Source organism: Oncorhynchus kisutch, linkage group LG16 (genome assembly GCF_002021735.2).
Source record: "Oncorhynchus kisutch isolate 150728-3 linkage group LG16, Okis_V2, whole genome shotgun sequence".
Classification (NCBI taxonomy): Eukaryota; Metazoa; Chordata; class Actinopteri; order Salmoniformes; family Salmonidae; genus Oncorhynchus; species Oncorhynchus kisutch.
In genome coordinates, this window is record NC_034189.2 from 18,009,046 (window position 1) to 18,027,364 (window position 18,319).

General features: G+C 43.7%; 2 protein-coding genes across 3 annotated transcripts; one reads left to right on the top strand and one right to left on the bottom strand.

The window, feature by feature from the left end:
- Positions 1–196: 196 nt before the first annotated feature.
- LOC109906422 (negative elongation factor A) lies at positions 197–13,428 on the bottom strand. Of its 2 annotated transcripts, none has more exons than XM_020504109.2 (11): positions 13,128–13,428; positions 8,656–8,827; positions 7,982–8,143; positions 7,291–7,380; positions 4,399–4,526; positions 4,210–4,279; positions 3,982–4,070; positions 3,767–3,878; positions 3,258–3,565; positions 2,657–2,756; positions 197–1,061 (listed from the first exon to the last, which is right to left on the bottom strand). In XM_020504109.2, exons 1-11 carry the CDS (start codon positions 13,335–13,337, stop codon positions 877–879), a joined length of 1,626 nt encoding a protein of 541 aa, XP_020359698.1. In that variant the 5' UTR covers positions 13,338–13,428; the 3' UTR covers positions 197–876. The 2 variants fall into 2 exon arrangements, with proteins under 2 accessions (XP_020359698.1, XP_020359699.1); XM_020504110.2 differs by lacking the exon at positions 13,128–13,428 and adding an exon at positions 12,813–13,037.
- A 652-nt stretch (positions 13,429–14,080) lies between these two features.
- On the top strand, positions 14,081–17,314 carry LOC109906167 (neuropeptide-like protein C4orf48 homolog). Its single transcript, XM_020503803.2, has 4 exons — positions 14,081–14,232; positions 15,001–15,141; positions 15,471–15,559; positions 16,736–17,314. Exons 2-4 carry the CDS (start codon positions 15,015–15,017, stop codon positions 16,766–16,768), a joined length of 249 nt encoding a protein of 82 aa, XP_020359392.1. The 5' UTR covers positions 14,081–14,232; positions 15,001–15,014; the 3' UTR covers positions 16,769–17,314.
- The last annotated feature ends 1,005 nt before the right edge of the window (positions 17,315–18,319 follow it).

The following is an 18,319-nucleotide window of genomic DNA, read 5'->3' on the forward strand; positions in this document are numbered from 1 at the left end:
CCAGTGCGACTGCATTGTCTTACGACAGGTGTCGTCATGCTAGTTGCCTGAACTTCCTGTCTTGAAGAGTAATCCAACAGATCAGTGTGGACGAAGCTGTCAACGGTACGTCTGTACCATAGACCACCTTTACCCTAATCATCATGATCCTAGTCAGGAGAGAGATGTTCTGAAGGACTTCTGTTAAACACTGGAATCTGAACATGTTTTCATTTTATTTTCTTCCCTTCTTGGTAAGGATGGAAAAACGGCATTCTCCAGAATGTTCCAAATCAGAACTTGACAGGGCAAAGGAAACAGCAGATCATCCCATCGGTCACATTTTTCTGATGCGTTCAGGCTCTTTTCTTTGTTCTTTTCAAATCATTCTTTGACAGAAAGTAGGAAGCTGCAAACGTCCCATTAATTACCTTCTCACAATGAAAAACAGGGACAGTTGTAATAACGACGTTCTCTTGACATAGTGTGGCATGCTTGTACCTTTAATAGTAAAGCAAGTGTTAACAGTTGTCTTATCAAAATAAGGTACAACTTTGTACCCCTCCCCTTAACAAACATTCAGGAATCTGAGGGGACATATAAACAAAACAGAAACACAAACCAATGGGGGGGGTCTTGAGGATACCCCTGCCTGTCAATGCAGGAACTTTGAAAGAGTGAGCCATACCCCCCTTAACCTGTACCCCCTATCCCTCCCACGCAATCCTCCCTAGCCCCTCACGCACTGAATTTGGCCCATGTGTATGCACAAGTGTGTGTGTGTGTGTGTGTGACAAGTCCCTGTCCACCAGAGGAGGATTTGGTCTGTGTGTTGATGCATGCATGTATGTATGTATGCATGTATGTTTAGTCCCGACAGGCAGGCCAGCAGCCACCTCAGGAGGCGTTGGTGATTGGTTTGTACTTCTTGAGGCGGGTCCACTGTCCTGTGGAGTAGTTCATCTCAAACACTGTGTCCACCAGCATGGTGGTGCTGCCCGTGCCATCTGCCTTGGGCAGGATCTCTGTGTGTTCACTCAGCTTTATCTGGATAATGTCCCCCTGCTCCGGACACGGGTTCTCTGGAGAAAGAGGGTATAGATCAGTCAGATGTTCTAGAGTGTTAAGGTAGAAGGGTTCTCTGGAGAAAGAGGGGATAGATCAGTTAGAGATTCTAGAGCAGTGGTCGCCAACCAGTCGATCGCGATCGAGGCATCTTCAAGGCATTCCTAGTCGATCACCAAATATTTCTGTAGGAAAGCCCATGAACGATAAAGGCTTGCGCTTGTGGTGAGCAGTTGACGGTAGGTGCACTTGATTCAAAATCCTGCTCACCGTGTAAGCAAAGTGTTCCCATGAGACAAACTCCACTGGTGGACCGGCAAATCTGTGACTAAATCGAGTGCACCTACTGCGCTGCCCAATCGGATAGCTCAAATCACTGTGGCTACAGAGCTTCCATGACCCTGGCCACAGCCAAGTTAAATAGGCTACTAGACAACGTCAGATTAAATAACTTTTAAAACCATCAGCACAGAGAGACTGTCAACGAATACAGCAAAGAGCTGCTGTTTCCATGACTGCGTTCATGGTTAAGTTTATAGTCAGCAATGTCGCTGTTTTTATTCAACACTTACAAAATGCGCCTCACCGTTCTTCCGTTTGGGCTGCAGCTGCAATGAATGAGTAGCCAAGAATCGATAGCTCTGCTCTGCTCTCGATTTTAATATTAAGGAATATTTAACTTTCTCTGGTCATAGTAACAACATGAATTTGTGCATGAGGCAGATGCAATGCGACTTGAGTTTCGCCATCAGGTGGGAGACTGTGTCCCCTCTCTCTGGTCACTCTCACCAGAGGAAAGGAAGGAGAGCAGGGACCGTGAGAGGCGGTTGGGAAAAATAATTTTGAATGGTCATCCAACTCGGAATTCCAAGTCAGAAACTCAGGCATCTTTCTAGAGCTCTGACTTTTCGACCTGAAGACCACTGACGTCGTGATTTGACCTCGCTGACTATCAGATGCAGGTACCATCAGTCCAGTAAAATAAAAAAGCTAATTATTTAATTTTGTGCTAAACCAACTGATCCATTATGTTATCAAAGCTCGAGTTTTGAAATATAATATGGTCTGATTATTAACAATATTGGCAGGCCAATCATATAGCCAATATGCTGTGATAATGTGTTAGGGCCAACTGCCCAAACCTCATTCCTACAAAACTGTTTGCGTGAGGTTAATGTAAAATAAATACATCTCAGCAGTAGATCTCAGCTTGCTTTTTGACTGCGAAAGTGATCTTGACTCACAAGGTTGGTGACCACTGTTCTAGAGTGTTATGGTAGAAGGGTTCCCTGGAGGAGGGGATAGATCAGTTAGAGATGTGTGCTAATATGGTAGAAGTCAGACATTTTCAACTAGCAGTGAGGGTAAGAGTATTGGAAGGTGTGTTTGTGTACACATGAGTAAATAGCCAGTTAGGCTTAGATTCGACCCCCACCAGAGGGCTTGCACATATCCACATCCCAGTCGAACACATTACTAAAACATTACTAGTACGTTAAACTCACAGTATACGACAAGGTGGACATACCCCAGGGAATATTCATAATCCATTGAAAAAAGCTATTACTTTTGACTAAAATCAGGGAGTATTTTGCAGAAAGCAGTACAGTACCTCTGGATCCAGCCATGAAGCCCAGGATGAGTGCTTTCTCTGGTCTGGTAACCTTGTTGGCCGTCTTGAACATTTCCTGAGCAGCATACATCTGGTCTCTCTGAGGTTACACACACAGCGGCGCAGAGGTTACACACACAGCGGCGCAGAGGTTACACACACAGCGGCGCAGAGGTTACACACACAGCGGCGCAGAGGTTAGACACACAGTGGTGCAGAGGTTACACACACAGTGGTGCAGAGGTTACACACACAGTGGTGCAGGGGTTACACACACAGTGGTGCAGGGGTTACACACACAGTGGTGCAGGGGTTACACACACAGTGGCGCAGGGGTTACACACACAGCGGTGCAGAGGTTACACACACACAGTGGTGCAGGGGTTACACACACAGTGGTGCAGGGGTTTACACACCACTAAGGTAGGTAAAACTACCACATACTGTACTACAATCTCCACAGTTAATGTTTGTATGTAAGCATAGCAGTCTCACATCGTAAGTAGTACAGATTAGAACGCTCACCCAATATAATGCCTAATTCTAAGTAGAATACTAGTGTGGATATTGGAAGTCCCAATGATGCCTTGAGCCAACTCACCGTGAGCGAGAGGTTCTTCTTGGGCTGGGGCTGCTGGGGCGTGGGCGTCGGGGGCTGTGTGGTGGGGGTCTCGGGCTGCGTGGCGGTGGCGGCGGCCGGGGGGCCGTTGCTGCTGGCAGGGGTGCTGGTTGGCGTGCTGGGCGAGGCGGGGGCGGTGGGGCTGGTGGCAGTGTTGCTGGCGTTGTACATGGGCGTCCTCTGTTTGAACTGGCCCGGGAGGGTGGTGGTGGCGGCAGCGACAGGCGTGGCTGACTCCTCAGGCTGGCGACCCGACTGCAGGGCGTCACGTCCCAAACCACCTGCGTTCGCTAGAATGAAGACCCAGTTATCGACATGAAACAATCGCTATATCACTCTGCCAATCTGAGAAGATTGGATAGGAGTAACTACAGAAAATGTGTCTGGAGTACAAGGAGTGGAATGTTAGCACAAACCGACTGATACCCAGGCTAGCCAAATGGAGGGTTACCCTGAGATCGGAGTAACAGCTCTGTAGGCGTCTCTCTCACCTGGCTGTGTCTCTGAACTGGGAATGTAGGAGGAGGAGGGGACCATACTGGGGGTAGACGGCAGGTAGCTCGTAGACGGCAGAGCACTCTCGTTGTTCAACGCACCCAGTTTCTGAAACACAGGAAAAGTGGGTCAATACCTCTGTATAAGTTGCATTACATTGTGTGAGTTAGTGAGTGTGTGTGAATGACGCTGAGTGAGTGAGTGTTCCTACCTGTGTAGATACCAGTCCAGCAGCATAGTCTGGTGTAGCGTTCTCCACCACAGCCTCCTCTTTGGCAGCTTTCTCCCCAGCCTCGGTTTCTGTACACACAGAGACAGGGCCATAAGTGGTTTAAGTGATCATTAATCATTAATAAGAGTCAGTGAGTCTGAAGGATGGTGAGCAACAGTGAAGACTGCTAGCTAGAGAGGGATAGATGGGAATAGAAAAGGCAGTTACCCAAAGTCTTTCTTCTCCTCTTTGCCTCTCTACCAGCTCCCACCATATCCAGCTCTGAGATGTCTAACAACTGGGGAACAGAGAATAATGTGCATCAGCTTCTCTTGACACATTTGAACACACACTATGTAGGGAATAGGGTGCCATTTGGGACACAGCCCGTGCCACTTGTTAAGCCCCCTTAGTCACCTTGACCCCCCTCTCCTTGCGCAGGGGTGTCCGTGCTGGGGCGATGGGTGTGCGGTTGCTGGGGGGGCTGAACATGCTGGGGGTGGTGGGGCTGCGGAACGGGGCTTTGGGGATCCCCTTCAGGGGTGCTGGAAGGAAGGGTAGAAAACATGATAACATGATCTCAGCAACCACTCAGATACCAGTGGGTATTAATCAGGTTTTCCGGTAGGAAAATGTGGCCCCGGACATTTGACTGGCAGCATTTACATTGACCAGACATTTGACTGGCAGCATTTACATTGACCAGACATTTGACTGGCAGCATTTACATTGACCGGACATTTGACTGGCAGCATTTACATTGACCGGACATTTGACTGGCAGCATTTACATTGACCGGACATTTGACTGGCAGCATTTACATTGACCAGACATTTGACTGGCAGCATTTACATTGACCAGACATTTGACTGGCAGCATTTACATTGACCGGACATTTGAGAAATTTACCAGACTGCATTGGGTGTGTAACCCGATTAGGGCGTCCACCCAGTGCTCAAAATGACAGAAAATCACATTTAGAGTATGGTAGTTCATCTGAACCGAACATGCAACTCAAGGATGCAATTTGAAGATGCTAGAATAACTGTCCACATGTACTTTTCCTCAGCCAACAAGACGAGTAACGAACAGCAAAATCACTAGCGTATGTCAATCTACTATCTCCCATAGTAGAAAAGTTGAACTACTCTATTTGTCAGCTTGTCGTTCTGTGCGACAAAGAAATGTCCTATTCCAAAACAGACACTGGGGCAGTTGTGGGGCGATGGAGCCCAAATTCATACAACCAGTAGGCCTAAGATACTTTTAAAAAACCTGCTAAAAAGCAATGAATCTGACGCGACAGATCAGAACATTTAGCTTAAGTTGATTAACTATAATTTCTTCACATTATAAAGTGCAGCGATGCACAGATACAGATTGTTTAATAGTCACATGTACAGGGTTGCAAGTGTGATGCAGGACTAAGGGAAATAAAATTATGCAAATGGTAGTAAAAAACAAACAAATGGCACTATATACACAACTGTAGCAGTGATGAATAAAAACATATTGGGGTGGAGGCAGAATAAAGACCATAGGGAGAGCAACGTAACCATTGAGGGGGGTGTGGGGACCAAGTGAAATAAAAACAAAATATGTACAAAAATACATAATATACACATTAACAACTGCAACAGTGATGCACGCTATTGGGGTAAGGGGGAATGTCCATAGCAGGAGAAGCAGGGGTGGGGGAGCAGCAGGTAATGTAAGTGACCATTGACGGTGGGAAATGTCCATACGGGAAGTAGTTGGGGGAAAATATCCATGTGGGAGTAGCAGTGGGGAGGCTGGAGCAGATAGCTGACTAGTGGTGGATATTCAGCAGCCTGATGGTCTGAGGGTAGAAACTATTATCCAGTCTGGCCACGTCTGAATGATTGAACAGGGCATGGTTTGGATGGCTGGGGTCCCTGATGATCTTCTTGGCCTTCCTGTGACACCTGGTGCTTTCAGCTGCACGTATCGCCATCTAAAGAGTCCTGGGGTCCGCGGCAGTGGAGTTTCCGCACCAGGCGGTGACCCAGCACGACAGTATGCTCTCGATGGTGCTCCTGTTGAACACTGAGGGCCCTCGGAGACAGGCGGGATTTCTTCAGCATCCTGTTTAAGAGTCTCTGTCGTGCCTTTTTCACTACGGTGTCCCAGTGGTTAGACCATTTCTGCTTCTCTGAGATATGTACGCTGAAGAATTTGAAGTTATTGACTGTCTCCACGGCGGCCCAGTTGATGGTGATGGGGGCGTGTCCAGCCTGGTTCCTCCTGAAGTCCACAAATCAGCTCCTTTGTTTTGCTAACATTTGAGGGAGAGGTTGTTTACCTGGCACTATACCGTTAGAGTGCCTACCACCTCCCTGTAGGCTGTCTCGTTGTAGTTGGTAAATCAGGCCAACTACTGTCGTGTCGTCAGTGAACTTGATGGAATTTGAACTCTGAGACCACGCAGTCGTGGGTATACAGGGAATACAGGAGGGGACTGAGGACACACCCTTGTGGGGCCATGTTGAGAATCCGTGTAGAGGAGGTGCCTACCTTCACAACCTGGGGGCAGCCCGTCAGGAATTCCAGAATCCAGTTGCACAAGGCAATTGGCTACACGCGAATGTTCATTCCATAATGCAATTAGTGGGAAAACACTGTCAAAAGCGCACTGCACACGCGCTGCTAATATGACCAGGATTCTACTTTTGGATACTGGACATTGAAAGAAACAAATAGAACATGAGAGAAATAGACTACTGGTTTCATTGGCATATGGAAGTCTTTATAAAATAATTGCCTCCATGTTTGGTCAGATTTTGGATACAGGATACTTTGAAGGTAAGACATGCCCTGTTATATACAGTTACATGTTCAGGTTTCAAACAATTAAAGGATATGTTTTTTTGTGTGCAACAAATGGAATAGAACATTGCAAATATAACAATTTAATGTGTACAACATCTAAAAGACCTTGCATCACAATACTGAGAGCTTTTCCGTTTCTAAAATGAGGTATTTTGGTGTTTTTGGAGCATGCGTTTCCTGGGGTCCCCATACTACACAACCAGGAAGCCATTTGCTGTAGCTATGTGGAATCGTTGCCATCAAAAGTTTTTTTTAACACACAATTACATTTAGAATTGTTCCACAATGATTGTGCTAATAAAAGCATGTTTCACTCCAGCAGCAACAAATGACTTGATTGAGGCGCTGTAGCAGCATCTCTTGCGCTATTCATTTCAATTACAGGCTAAACCCTGGTATAAATGGTATAAGTGCTCATAGGCTTAGTCTTAACAACAACAAGAAGTGTGTCAAACTCACTGGTGGTGTCCATCTTCTTGACCAGGCCTCTTCCTTTGGCGTGGAAAGGCACTCCTGCTGTCTTCTTCAGCTGTTGAGCCGTCTCTGTGGCTGAAAACACAATAACAATGAGACAATGGGGTGTATTAAATCAGTGAACATTGTAGCATAACATTTAGCAACAGAAAACATTTTAAAACTCAAATAAAATGTTCAAATGGACCAATTCCAGTAGGTCCTTCCTCGTCTCACCCTGTTTTGCTTCCGTTAGGCTCCTAGTGAATACACCCAAGGGTGCGGTTCATTAGGCACCTGACAGAAGAAAACTGACAAACAGGGAGGGACTACATTAACTTGTCCAATAAGAAACGCTCATGCTTGTTTTCCAGCGAGTGCCGCAATTAACATGAGTCATGACCATTCATCAATGTGACAAAAAGACCATTCAACTTTCTGTAAAATTAGCACAAAGGAGAGGAGACTTGAAACACAGGGAGGCATTTCAACAGTCTAAAGTGGCTTCCTTTTCTCATCTGCACTAATAACAGTAAATGGACAGGAGGGGGACCTGATCCCAGATCAGCACTACTAATCTGAGACATTCGATACATTTGTCCCCAGATGAAGATGCGGAGATTGAGGTGAAGAGACGAGGTGGCCATTTTAGACTCTTGTCATGTACCCTTGGATGGAGCGAAGTGTCTTATCTTACATTTCTGCAGCAGCTCTGCCCTGAGCGTGGCACTCTTGGGCTTCCTCTTCAGCTGGAAGTGTTTGACGGGGGGCGTGAGTGGGCCCACCAGCGTGGTCAGGGCGCTCTTGTTCAGGTACTGGCACTCCAGAGGGAGCATGGCTGACGCCTCACATTCACTCACTGCAGGGAGGAGAGCAATCAAAAGCATTTCTTTTCTTGTTTATTACATCTCTAAATGGATCTTGAAAGCTTAATTAAGCCCTTTTTACATCAGCAGCTGACACGTGTTTTTACAGTAACTCGACCTAGACCCCAAAGGGCAAGCGAAAGCTGTTAGTACACATGCCTGTCTGCATCATGCTATAACCAACCAGTACCTCTACATACATGTGCACAGGTGATAAATAAAAAGTGCATAATGACAAGTAGTCTAGAGCTCAGCAATTCACCACTCATGTACTGAATACAAAAAACTATTCTCCACTCTGATACACGACCAATCAACAGGTGATTGTAGAGCAGCACCAACATGCTGGAAAATGTATCCTATCTGAAATAGGCACAAAACAAAAAAAACATTTTCCTAAATCATTCATTCCGGTGACAACGCTAGAACCATGAACCTCAATGACTCCTGCTGTTCTCATTTTCCCCCTTGACTAGTGACTCCTGACATATGGTAGTGTACCCACCTTTCTCCCGGAGCTCCCCCAGGATGTCCTGTACATTAGGGTTCTGCTCCTCCAGGTCCAGGTTGAGGGAGCCCGTCTCAGGGAAGGACTTTAGGATGTCTGCCACCATCAGTACCCAGGGCTCAGAGTCCACCGTGGCCAGCTGGATGATCTCGGACAGGGCCTCCTTCATCTGCACAGATAGGGTCAGGGAGGTTGTGGAAGTGTGGAGGGCAAGATTCAAAAACTATTGTCCAATCTTGTGGAATGGTAATGTGTTTTTAGGCTTTACATGCATGCATGGCTCACAGTAGGCCTTAAGCAGTTTATACAAATGGTATAGAACAAGGTATGGAAATAAACTGAACCTAGAATCTCCATGGGGCAGGGTGTGTAGGGGCAGAGGGTGGATATGGAGGTTAGAGCAGGGAACGGAATTCGAATATATGTATCTATATATCGATATCTATATAACACCTGGACACTCGCCAACTACACCACCAGTTGAGGCTCCTCAGAGGAGGCTAGAGAGGACCATCCTCCTCAGTGAATTTCATACAATTTAAACGTTCCAAAAGTTAAACATTTTTGATAACTACACTAAATATGTTCACGTCACCAAATAATTCATTAAAACACTGTTTTGCAATAAAGTCTACAGCAGCCTCAACAGCACTCTGTAGGGTAGCACCATGGTGTAGCCAGAGGACAGCTAGCTTCCGTCATCTTCTGGGTACATTGACTTCAATACAAAACCTAGGAGGCTCATGGTTCTCACCCCACTCCATAAACCTACACAGTAATTATGACAACTTCCGGAGAACATCCGCCAACCTATCAGAGCTCTTGCAGCATGAACAGTGAGTAGTTGACTCAGAGAGGAAAAAGACAATAGATGAACACTTTTGAACAAATTAATAAAAAAAAATGTTTTTAAAGAACTTAGCTAGCAAATGTAGCTAGCTAGTTTAGCCTACCCAAACAGATGGATGCTATGACTGTCCAACACAGCACTGGAACTGGTAAGTTTTTGGTTTTACTCATTTATATCCACCGGGGCCAGCTGGTGTAAGCGCTAAACTGCTTACTGACTATAGACTAACATTACTGCATGATTGAAGTAGGTTTACTAATGCTTTAGTTCTGTTAGCTATGCTGACTATGGTTACTTTAGCTAATATTGTTTTATTTTATTTAACTAGGCAAGTCAGTTAAGAACAAATTCTTATTTTCAATGACGGCCTAGGAACAGTGGGTTAACTGCCTGTTCAGGGGCAGAACGACAGATTTGTACCTTGTCAGCTCGGGGGTTTGAACTTGCAACCTTCCGGTTACTAGTGGTGACAACGATGTAGGCTGTGTTTAGCGGTTATCATATGGTTTGGCTTGGAAAGTTTTTTTTCGGCTGGTCACATACAGCTGATGCATTGAAGTCCACAAACGAAGGGAAAAGGTGAGAGGAGGCGAGCGCATAGATGCCAGAAGGAATACAATGTGGCTGCTATGAAAGTGAACTGGGTTTACACGTGATCAGGGGTGTATTCAATCCACCGATTCAGCTGAAAACGTTTCTTAAACGGAACAAAACGGGGATAAACGTACCTGAATCTGTCCAATAGAAACTCTTGTTTGCACCTGTTGGACTAATGATTACACCCTAGGTAAGCTAGATGCACGCAAGAGTGTGCAAGGCAGTATTGAATGTGTCACTGTCTGTCCATGCTTCACTGTCTGTCACCTCATTTCTCTCGACCTATGTCCACCTACGTTGTAAACTTTCATTCATTGTCTAGGTTGTAGCAACCTCATGATGGGTATAGGGGAAAATGTTGTATCATGTAGTATCCTAAACCTATCAATTTGACATTGATCATGGTGAATGGAATATGAATGGCAGTCATCCAATATGCTGTAATAGAAATAAGGCCAAACTAATAAAAATAAAAATGTCCTCATCATAAACGGCACCGACCGCCACTGTACTACTCCTGCCATATAGAGAGTGTACTGACTTTCTGTTTCCTGGCCTGGTATGGTGGGCTGTCAATTGCCTTACAAGGCCATCATTGGGAGGCCCTTAAACCCAGGTTCCAAGCTCAGCAGGCTGCAGTAAAGGGGACTTCATGGCCTCCATCATAGATGGACAAGGCAAGGCGCATCATAGAGAACCCTGCACACAATCTGGTCCAATGTTTTGAGCTGCTGTCCTCCAGAAGGAGATATAAGGTCCCACTGTTCAGCAAGAATAGGAGCAAGGCAAGTTCCATTACATCAGCCACCAGGCTGCTGAACAGTGGGACATAGGCCCAATATATGGTCGGACAGAAGGCTGCTGGGATTGTGAATGTGTGCGTTAAGCTAAAAAACAAAAAAAAAGGGGGAAAAAGACAGCATTTAAACTGACAGCCCAATTCTGATCTTTTATCCACTAACTGGTCTAATCAGATCAGCTCTGATAAAAATCTGATTAGTGGAAAAAAGTATCTTAATTGGGCTGCCTATGTAAACGCAGCCCTATTAACTTTCCAGTGTTTTTGTGTATTTGTATTCTGATCGCACAAAATGAATTTCCATGTAAATGAACAATAAGGTATATTCAATCGCACATAGAAGCTACAGCTTCTGTGGTGCAGAATGTCAACCAGAGCCAACTCCATTGGATGAAACTTAGGAGTGCAAAGAACTTTGGACTCATTTTAGAGATAATGTATGACAGGAGATGCTGATTTTGTTATGGTCATAAAAAATGGAAGTGACAAGTCTAACTGTATAGCCTACATGTAGCTAATTCAATCGCTTACCGGTATTAATCACGGAAGTAGAATGGGTAAACAAAGCAATCGAGACATTTTATGGAATGCACCTGGTTTACAACACCGGTTGTAGACCAGTTGAGATTGATTTAACAAAACTTAATAGAAAGTTTAACTGTTGATAGCTGATTTGAAATAGAGCAACAACTATTCCAAAGGCCATCTCCCACTAGTTTGGAATTGTGACCTAGCTAGCTCGCTGGTTACGGCCTCCAAAATGGCACTACCTGGCAGTCCAATCCAAAATTAAATCTAGAATTCGCAACAAAGCCTCCTTCACTCATGCTGCCAAACATACCCTCGTAAAACTGACTATCCTACCGATCCTTGACATTGGCGATGTCATTTACAAAATAGCCTCCAACACTCTACTCAGCAAATTGGATGAAATCTATCACAGTACCATCCGTTTTGTCACCAAAGCCCCATATACTACCCACCACTGTGACCTGTGTGCTCTCGTTGGCTGGCCCTCGCTTCAAATTTGTCGCCAAACCCACTGGCTCCAGGTCATCTATAAGTCTTTGCTAGGTAAACCCCCGCCTTATCTCAGCTCACTGGTCACAATAGCAGCACCCACCAGTAGCATGCACTCCAGCAGGTATATTTCACTGGTCATCCCCAAAACCAATTCCTCATTTGGCTGCCTTTCCTTCCAGTTCTCTGCTGCCAATGACTGGAACGAATTGCAAAAATCACTGAAGCTGGAAACTCATATCTCCCTCACTAACTTTAAGCATCAGCTGTCAGAACAGCTTACAGACCATTGCATCTGTACATAGCCCATCTGTAAATAGCCCACCCAACTACCTCATCCCAATATTGTTATTTATTTATTTGCTCCTTTGCACATTCATCTTCAGCACATCTATCACTCCAGTGTTTAATTGCTAAATTGTAATTATTTCGCCACTATGGCCTATTTATTGCCTTACCTCCCCAATCTTACCTCATTTGCACACACTGTATATAGACGTTTATAGTGTGTTATTGACTGTAGGTTTGTTTATTCCATGTGTATCTGTGTTTGTGTCGCACTGCTTTGCTTTATCATGGCCAGGTCGCAGTTCTCAACTGGCCTACCTGGTTAAACAAAAGGTGAACTAAAATATATTTTAAAAAAAAGCGAAACCACCTGATTGACAAAACTCTTACAAGTTCAGCATTTCAATGATTCTCAGACAAATCAGATTACAAATACGACTACACTACAAACAGGTCCAATGCTACATTTTAGGTTAGCTAACTAACGTGGTGTTTATGAAAAAAAGGCATGTGCATTAGGTAAACAAAACAGAAAACATACGACTGGACAGAATTAGCCTAGCCGCGATAGTTAGCTACCTCCAGACCGGAGACACTTACCTACACCGCTGACGTTAGCAGCTATCTAGCTAACCAAGGAAGCGATCGATGCGGACTGCTGGCTATCGATGGTTTAACTTGAGTAGAGAACACTGTGTAATGATGTTGACTGTCTGCATCGCCATATCTGCGGCTAACTAGCTAAGTGTACATTTGAAACAGCTTGTAAACATGGTGTCCATTGACGTTACAACTATACTTCCCGCTCAGGAAACATCAGCTAGAAACTCGGTCAAGGCTGCCTGTTGCATAATCCCATCTAAACTGGCTACCTAGGGCTCAATCAGTCATATCAACTCGCGTAACGTTACCCACCTCGTCAACAGTCCGCCTGGGAAGATGCAGCATCCCTAGCAAGAGTTTTAGCTTAACTGGAGGCGACAAACTCGAAAAACACAACCGTATATTGTCGATAACTGAAACGGTGAGGAGTGAAGCAATACTAGAAGGCGCCCAAAGCTCGTCTGTTGATCCTAGTTTATTATGGAGCCACAGACCGGTGTCGCTGTCCTTCATCGACGCCATCTTGGAAAAAGAAGTGTATTGAGTTCGGGCATTTTAACAGGCTACCTAAGAAAACAGAACTGTTAGGACCCACCCACATGTTCATATCGGGGAGAGCAAAATAAACTCACCTCTCTCTTACCTGTCCTCAAAAAATATTATTTTACAGGGCCTTTTGAAATAATTACTTTACAGAACACTTGAGGTGTACAACAGCATTGCATTTATTTACCATTCATTTCGCGTGTTAGACTTATGCAACTAAATAATTTATTAAAATAGACAGGCCTGTAGGAATATTATTGTACAACAATTACTGTATCCCAAATCAAATGTTATTTGTCACATACACATGCTTAGCAGATGTTAATGCGAAGTGTAGCGAAATGCTTGTGCTTCTAGTTCCGACCATGCAGTAATAACCAACGAGTAATCTAACCTAACAATTTCACAATTACCTTATACACACAAGTGTAAAGGGATGAAAAATATGTACATAAAGATATATGAATGAGCGATGGCCGAACGACATATGCAATGTCGTATGTCGCATATGCAAAGTAGATGGTATCGAGTACAGTATATGCATATGAGATGAGTAATGTAGGGTATGTAAACATTATATTAAGTGGCATTGTTTAAAGTGGCTAGTGATTCATTTTTTTACATATTTAAGGTTATGCAACTAAAGATGCTAAAATTAGTGCTGTGATTAAATTAGCCTATAAGACATGTGACCAACATAGCGAACCAGAGGCCAACATTTCATTTGCAATGGATAAAACAATTTAGCATAATTTTACGTGCTTTCGGGAGGGACAATCCGTTCGCCTAATTTACAGAGGGTTTTATACGCATGCGCTTTCTGCCCATCGAATTCATATTCAACAGAATCGTCTCTTCATTATCACACACAGTGAGTAGGCCTAGATTTGAATGCTTCTGTAACCGATGTGAAATGGCTAGCTAGTTAGCGGGGTGCGCGCTAATAGCGTTTCGATCGGTGACGTCTCTCTCTCTGAGCGGTTGAGGTAGTTGTTCCCCTTGCTCTGCAAAGCCGCGGCTTTTGTGAAGCTATGGGTGACGATGCTTCATGGGAGGCAGTTGTTGATGTGTGCAGAGGGTCCCTGGTTCAATATATAAACATCTATATATATGTGTATGTAGGCCTATATAATGGTGTGAAAGAGACAGTATATGTTATATAGGATGAAATAGACAATATTTACAGTAAGTTATATAGGATGAGCCTTGAATAAAATTAAGTATGTATATGCATATGAAGTGGGTAAAACAGTAGGCCTATGTAAACATATATTTTTTTATTTATAAATTGAACTTTTATTTAACTAGGCAAGTCAGTTAAGAACAAATTATTATTTACAATGACAGTCTACACCGGCCAAACCCGGACGACGTTTGGCCAATTGTGCGCCGCCCTATGGGACTCCCAATCACCGCCGGTTGTGATACAGCCTGGATTCAAACCAGGGTGTTTGTAGTGATGCCTATAGCACTGAGATGCGGTGCTTTAGACCGCTGCGTCACTTGGGACCCCTAGTGAGTCTTTCGCTGAGCAAACATAGCCTACAGTCGTTTTCATCTAGCCTACCAATGCTTCGTAATATGATAGCTGCCTATCCTAAAGTTTCAAAAGCTGAAATTCGCTCTCTCCGTTTGCCAGGTCTTCCTCTGGACATGATGCACCGCAGTATGGCATCGAGCGGCTATTTGAAAGCGGTGATGCTGCTCTTAGCCGTGCAGCTGCTGTCTTTTAGGCCAGGTTTTGGCGAGCAGGAGACAGGGACGGCAATACCTGCCGAAAGTAAGTGGTTTTATTTAATAGGTTTTATTGTATTTGTTCTTTTTGCAAATACACACAATGAGCGTTTGTTACTGTTGTGCTGATGACTATTGTGCATAGATAGAAAAAATGTAAGATTTATTAGACCTACACAAAATCAAATTTGATTGCCTAATCGATAGTTTACCAATTGAGAACAGCCATTGATTGATGAAGTGTAGCAGCATATAAGGTATTACTTGTAAATCTAAAAGTCTTCAGATATTGATTTTGTTTTCACAAATGCAGTAACCTATATATAATTAATGATACTGAACACTATTTTTGTATTTTGTCTCATTGTCTTGCAGGACGTCCCTGTGTGGACTGCCATGGATTTGAATTCATGCAGAGGGCACTGCAAGACCTCAAGAAGACTGCTTTCAAGCTCGATGCCCAGGTAACAGTTCCTATCCCTCTCTGTTTCAGTTAAACCTTATGTTACATTGTAATTATTCTTGTAAGTAAAGACTATTGCATATACTCAGTGCTTGAAGTGGGCTGGAGCTGTCCACCTCCAATTTGTCTATAGATTGAGAACTGGCACCTGATATAGAATAGGCTATTGGCTTTATTATGTTATGAGTACCACCATCTAAACGAAGACTTCCAGCCCCCAAAATGAGTACCAGTACCTATTTCATTCCACTTTAACCACTGATCAGTGGTGTGTCCAGTACATTTTCAATGGAGTGGCCAAGGTGGGGCACATACCCAGTTTAGGGGGGCCATAACATATACATTTACATTTGAGTCTTTTAGCAGATGCTCTTATCCAGAGTGAGTTACAGGAGGAATTTGGGTTAAGTGCCTTGCTCAATGGCACATCGGCAGATTTTTAACCTAGTCATTATGAACCTTAATCGATGGAAGGTGGATTTTGATCTATATAATTATGATGGTGCAATACATGAAATGCTTCAGCTTAGGTTTGAGATATTTCCCTGTTCAAGTAAATCATAAATTAATTTCAAAATCTTGTTAGAGTGTTTGCATTCAATCTCATTATCACTTAATGTGCCATCCAGAGTGTGAATTATACCGTGTTATTCATGGGGTCTCTATTTTTTAACAGGATATTTTTTTAAATAGAAGGTTAAGTAGGTTCCCTGCGTACGCTTGTCTACTCTGAAATAAGTCCAGCATCCGAAAGAGTGGATTGTGCACCTGCCATTTGAACGGAAAGGGATATATTTTACAAACACCATAAGTGTAATGACATTCAGCCTACAAAGGGGCGTGGAAACATGGATGCCAACAGAACCCAGTCAACATTAAAAAAAATGAAATGATTTCTCATTCTTGTCTAGCCGTGTTTCATAAGTTTCCTTCAATTTGCAAGAGGCCGAATCTTTCATCAGAGAAAGCGTCAAACAGCGCCCCTCTGTCTTAGTATCTGTAGTACACGCATCTGATAGTGTCTGGCCAAAAATCATATGACATGGGTTGGATTGTGAGCGTAAAGACACATTTCCGTTCTCTATAAGTTAATGGACAAAGTAATGTATTAGTCTTGTTTAGAAGGTTTACTCGGACTGGTGCTCACTAACATGGCATTGCCTCTATTTCTTCCTAGACTGAGACCCTGGTGTTGAGGGCAGAGAGGTGAGCCCTGTGTGGATGCACACCCACTAATACCCTGCACTGAGTTAAGTAGTAATGTGCCCTCACCATGGCAACCGACTCCACACCCACTATTACTGGACACCTTCTTTAAACTACTACAAACACTGCCTGGACTAGACAGATGTCTCTGAGCCTTCTTCTATGGAATACTGTAAAACACAAAAAAGTTACATCATTTGTACAACATGCTCTTTATTTTCTTTGCTAACATATCAGATATTATATTGCAGTGGTTTAATTGTAATTTGAATATAAGATTTTATTTGATGAGTTCAGAAAACCAGCAATGCGTTACTATGTCATGTAGGGCAAAGCAAACTACACCTCATGTCCCTCTTGGTCATATGTGAGGTTTTGAAACACAAATCTAGATCATTTTAGGTAGTTCTCTAAGTACATTCAATGAACAGATATCTTTATAAAATGTGGCAAAATATCAGTGATCTTCAAGATAATTCACATATACACCTGGCAGCGGTCTTGAATTCAAAAGAGCTGGTAATTCATAATAACACCCGTATCATTTTAAGAAAGTGTCTTGGAAAGTGTTTTTATAGTCATGGGAACACCAGGCTTCAGAATAAGTGTTCTTTTTAGTTCTCTGTGGTACCATACATCCTTGCTGCATGAATATAAGGTATAGACCTACACTCATCTCCATCAGTTATAACAAATGTCATTTGATCACACTTTTATTGCTGATAATTTTCCTGTAGATGAGCTTTGTGATTTGCATCCATTCACTGAAAACCCACATTAACACACGGTTATATAGATTTTGTTTTATTGAACTAGGCAAGTCAGTTAAGAACAAATTCTTATTTAAAATGACGGCCTACCCCGGCCAAACCTGGACGACACTGGGCTAATTGTGCGCCGCCCTATGGGACTCCCAATCACAGCCAGATGTGATGCAGCCTGGATTCAAACCAGGGACTAAAGTGACACCACTTGCACTGAGATGCAGTGCCTTAGACCGCTGCGGGAGCCCGACAGTATTGCACTTTCCATGAAGCCTACTTTTGGACAGCTAACCACCGAGAATGCAACATTATGGACTAAACATTCAAATCCTGTTTTGCGGAATTATTTTGCTGTGACAGTACAGGTCAAATTAAGATCCTACCACCATTTGAACATGCAGCACAACACATCTCCTTCGCATAGAGTTGATCAGGCTCTTGATTGCAACCTGTAGAATGTTGTCCCACTCCTCTTTAAAATAGTTGTGCGAAGTTGCTGGATATTGGCGAGAACTGGAACATACTGTTGTGCACGTCGATCCAGAGCATCCCAAACATACTCAACGGGTGACATGTCTGGTGAGAAAACAGGCCATTGAAGAACATTTTCAGCTTCCAGGAATTGTGTACAGATCCTTGCAACATGAGGCTGGATGAATGGCACTACAATGGGCCTCAGGATCTTGTCACAGTATATCTGTGCATTGAAATGACCATTGAAAATTGCAATTGTGTTTATTGTCCGCAGCTTATGCCTGCTCATACCATAACCCCACCATGGGACGCTCTGT

Coding starts and splice junctions, on each gene's coding strand:
- LOC109906167 (XM_020503803.2), top strand. CDS start 15,015: ATGATGCACCGCAGTATGGCATCGAGCGGCTATTTGAAAGCGGTGATG. Junction 15,142..15,470: donor GACGGCAATACCTGCCGAAA/GTAAGTGGTTTT, acceptor ATTGTCTTGCAG/GACGTCCCTGTGTGGACTGC. Junction 15,560..16,735: donor CTTTCAAGCTCGATGCCCAG/GTAACAGTTCCT, acceptor ATTTCTTCCTAG/ACTGAGACCCTGGTGTTGAG.
- LOC109906422 (XM_020504109.2), bottom strand. CDS start 13,337: ATGGCGTCGATGAAGGACAGCGACACCGGTCTGTGGCTCCATAATAAA. Junction 7,381..7,981: donor GGCAGAGCTGCTGCAGAAAT/GTAAGATAAGAC, acceptor TTGTGTTTTCAG/CCACAGAGACGGCTCAACAG. Junction 3,566..3,766: donor CAGTTCAGAGACACAGCCAG/GTGAGAGAGACG, acceptor TCTTCATTCTAG/CGAACGCAGGTGGTTTGGGA.